Below are 3,497 nucleotides of genomic sequence, written 5' to 3' on the forward strand. Positions count from 1 at the left end.
TAATATCCCAAAGCATGAAGCCCTATACATATCAAAGCCATTTTAAAATTCTGAAAATATATCCAAAGGACATATATCTAAATAATATCCAGTAGCAATGAGTTCCACAGGTCAACTAGTCAGGTAAGTAGAGAGGGAAGCAGAAAGAGCAATAGATAGACACACAGAAAAAAGGATAGATAGATAGATACTGTGGATCCCAAAGATTTTTTTATACTTGCCCCCAAACTAATCCCAATAAAAAATAAACATTTGCTCAAAATGTGTTGTTGTATTGCACTATACTTTGACTCAATTGGTTACATCTGTATGTTCAAAGACAATGTTCATTTTTTCAAACATTTCTTGCTCATAGTCCTTCTCAAAGCATCTTTCACATCCTTGTTCCTGAGGCTGTAGATGAAAGGATTCAACATGGGAGCAAAAAGGGTATAAAAGACGGACACTACTTTCCTTGGATACAGAAAAGCTAGCTGAGTGGGCTGGGCATACATCAAAGCAGTGGACACGTAAAATAAAGTCACAACCACCAGGTGGGAAGTGCAGGTGGAGAAGGCTCTGTGTCTGCCCTCAGCAGAATGAATCCTGAGGATGGTGGAGATGATATAGACATAGGAGACCAGCGTAATCAGTGCAGTGCTCACTATAATGAGGCCACATAAGGTAAACATCACAATGATATTGACAAATGTGTCACTGCAGGACAGACTAATTAGGGGAGGGCCATCACAGAAGAAATGATCCATCTCATTAGACCCACAAAAGTCTAGCGTAAAGGTGAAGCCAGTTTGCACCATGGAGTTCACATAGCCACAGATATAGGATCCCACCACCAGCCAAATACAAACCCACTTGGACATGGTGATGGGATACCGGAGCGGGTTGTGGATGGCGGAGTATCGATCGTATGCCATTGCTGCCAGGAGGAACCCTTCAGTGGTGAGGAAGAAAGTGACAAAGAAGAATTGGGTGGCACATCCATTGTAGGAAATGGCTTTGCTCCCTGATAGGAAGCTCACCATGGCTCTGGGGGCAATGGAGGAGGAGTTGCCGAGATCTAAGAGCGACAAGTTCATGAGGAAGAAGTACATGGGGGTGTGAAGCTGAGAATCAATTCCAATGATGAGGACCAGGATGGTGTTTCCCAGCACGGTTATTATATAAATCACCAGGAACATCACAAAGGGGAACATCTCCATCCACAGACCTCTTCCAAACCCCAATAGGATGAATTCTGTCTCTGCTGTGTGGTTCCCCTCTCTTACTGGCTCAGTAGCTGACATTTCCTTTAGAAAATAGAACAAGATAAAAGTTAAAAAAGAGTCAAATATAAAAGATATGTTGAAGTTTCTCCTAAGATCTCTTGAAATCAATGGGGGTTAGTCACCTAGATGCTTTGCAAAATCCCACTAGGTGCCTAAATACCTTTAAAATTTTGGCCTCAGGGTTTTTCTTTTTCTTTATTTTTTTTTTTTGAAGATTTTACTTTGAATCCCAAATTAATTAATTAAAGACTCTTCTTGGCTGAGGAAGACATGGGCAAAATCCCCCATGAGCAATGCCATTCATTTATAAAAGGGTAGTAAAATAGGCTCTTGCACACAGATAATTCTATTCCTTTCCATCTACAAATTAGTATATATATATATATATATATATATGATTTATGCATTTCTGCTCCTGAGAGACTGCAGTGTTTCTAGTTGACAGCTTTAACATCTGTACACAATATCCTTCCTCTGGGACACTCAGTGGGAGTTTTGCTTGAGTACTGACAGAGCAAAGTCTGAGTAAGGATGTAAGGACTTGTTGTTTACTTTTAACTCCAAGTTACTTCAACTTTTAGCTGGATTATGTGTCAAGTGTCTGAGTCTTACTCACATTGGGTAGTACCTTCCTCCCAGTGTAGCCTCCTTGATAACAATGGATTGTTAATATTCAGCTGTTCTATAAATAACCTTGCGAGTACACGTATTCATGGTTCATCACTCTAGATGTGAGTCTCCTCCATCAGAGAGAGGGCAGTTGGACTCTGGTCACTGGAATCTAGGTCAACAAACTACAGATGTCCAGATAATTCTCTCAAGATGTGGCTGGACCCTTTACGAAGTATTTCCCAATTTTCTAATGTTTGCGTGTGGGGCAGAGCTGGTTGGAAAATAACAGCTTAAACAACCCACAAAACATGTTTTTTAAAATATACATTTTTTGATTTTGAAATGTTCCATATTTTGTCTTAAAACTGCCAAGCAAAACCAATTAAACCATTTGCCATGTGACCCCCTCTGCCAGATGGTGTCAGGAGCCAAAAGGACCAGGTTCAATTTTTCTATGGGTTTTCTTAAAGACTTCACATGCACTGGCTCCAGCTTTGACCCAGAAACCTGGTAAAATACATACACCACCATGGCAACCCTTGGTGGGCAATTCTTCCCCACTGGCCAACACTGAGTCCAGGCGATACAACCAAGGGAACTTTATTTGGGGTGTGTAGATGGGAGGAAGACATGAATGAATTTGAGAAAACCAGCTATTAATACATTGAGAAGTTCTATTATGTGAGATTCCCCCAGGGTATCTTACAAGTAACCTCAGTCCAACCTACAGCTGGTGCAAGTGGCTGATGAGTTCTGGCCAATTCCCTCTTCCCCAGCTGCCCATCACCATTAGTTGCCCTGGGTTGGAGAAGTCCAAGGATTCTAGCTGGCCAGTGCTCCATGGGCTGCTCTACTTCCTAACCCACCTGGAGTGATTTCAGTTTTCCTTGCTGTGAAGGGAGGCCTGCACTAGTGTCCCTTGAGCTGGATGCTGTTTTCTCCATAGCTTCAGTCCAAGCTGCTTAGCTCTGCTGCCCTGTGTCCCCTCAAAGGTGCTGGGGCTGTAGCATCACTGCTGTCCATGGCCTCTGAGCCATCCATTGCCTTGGACAAGCCGTTGCTCTGTTTCACAGGTCGCCACCAACCTCCTGTGACTGCCGCTGTTCTGCACCGTCCGGCTGTCTCAGCTCAGCTCGTGGGGAGAGATCAGTGGTACGTAGGGCTCTTGAGAGAGGCCTGACCCCTAAGAGGCTCTCCCAGCAGCAAGCAGCCAGCTTTTCCCCCTTTTCCTCCCTCTTGCTTCTCTGCCCAAGCCCCTTATCCTCACTGTACTGACGGGAACCTTTGTGAGGTACATTCAATGTCCATGGCTTGTCCGTGCATCACCCAATAAGGTCAATTGCAATTTACACCCCCGCAGCCCCAAACCGTAACTGCATTTTAACTAAAATGTTCCAAACTGTCATGTAACTAAAATGGAAATGAAAAGGCAGAGTGTAGCCATTCAGTCAATTCCCTTTGCCCTACCATAGATCATGGCAGAGAACTCCCTTAGCAATGGAGTGCTTGCACATCCTTATATCTTAACCTGCTTTGGACTGCTCTTCCCCCTTTTGTCCACAAGCTCCCATCTTCCTAATGCTTCAGGCCTAAGGGTTGATAGATAGATAGATAGATAGA

The 3,497-nt window shown here is 43.6% G+C and overlaps 1 protein-coding gene across 1 annotated transcript; it reads right to left on the bottom strand.

Moving 5' to 3' along the window:
- Positions 1-326: 326 nt before the first annotated feature.
- Positions 327-1,283, bottom strand: LOC113407902 (olfactory receptor 12-like). Its single transcript, XM_026658757.2, has one exon. It carries the CDS (start codon positions 1,281-1,283, stop codon positions 327-329), a length of 957 nt encoding a protein of 318 aa, XP_026514542.2.
- Between the last annotated feature and the right edge of the window lie 2,214 nt (positions 1,284-3,497).

Source organism: Terrapene carolina, unplaced genomic scaffold, assembly GCF_002925995.2.
Source record: "Terrapene carolina triunguis isolate 2854851 unplaced genomic scaffold, T_m_triunguis-2.0 Scaffold515, whole genome shotgun sequence".
Lineage (NCBI taxonomy): Eukaryota > Metazoa > Chordata > Testudines > Emydidae > Terrapene > Terrapene triunguis.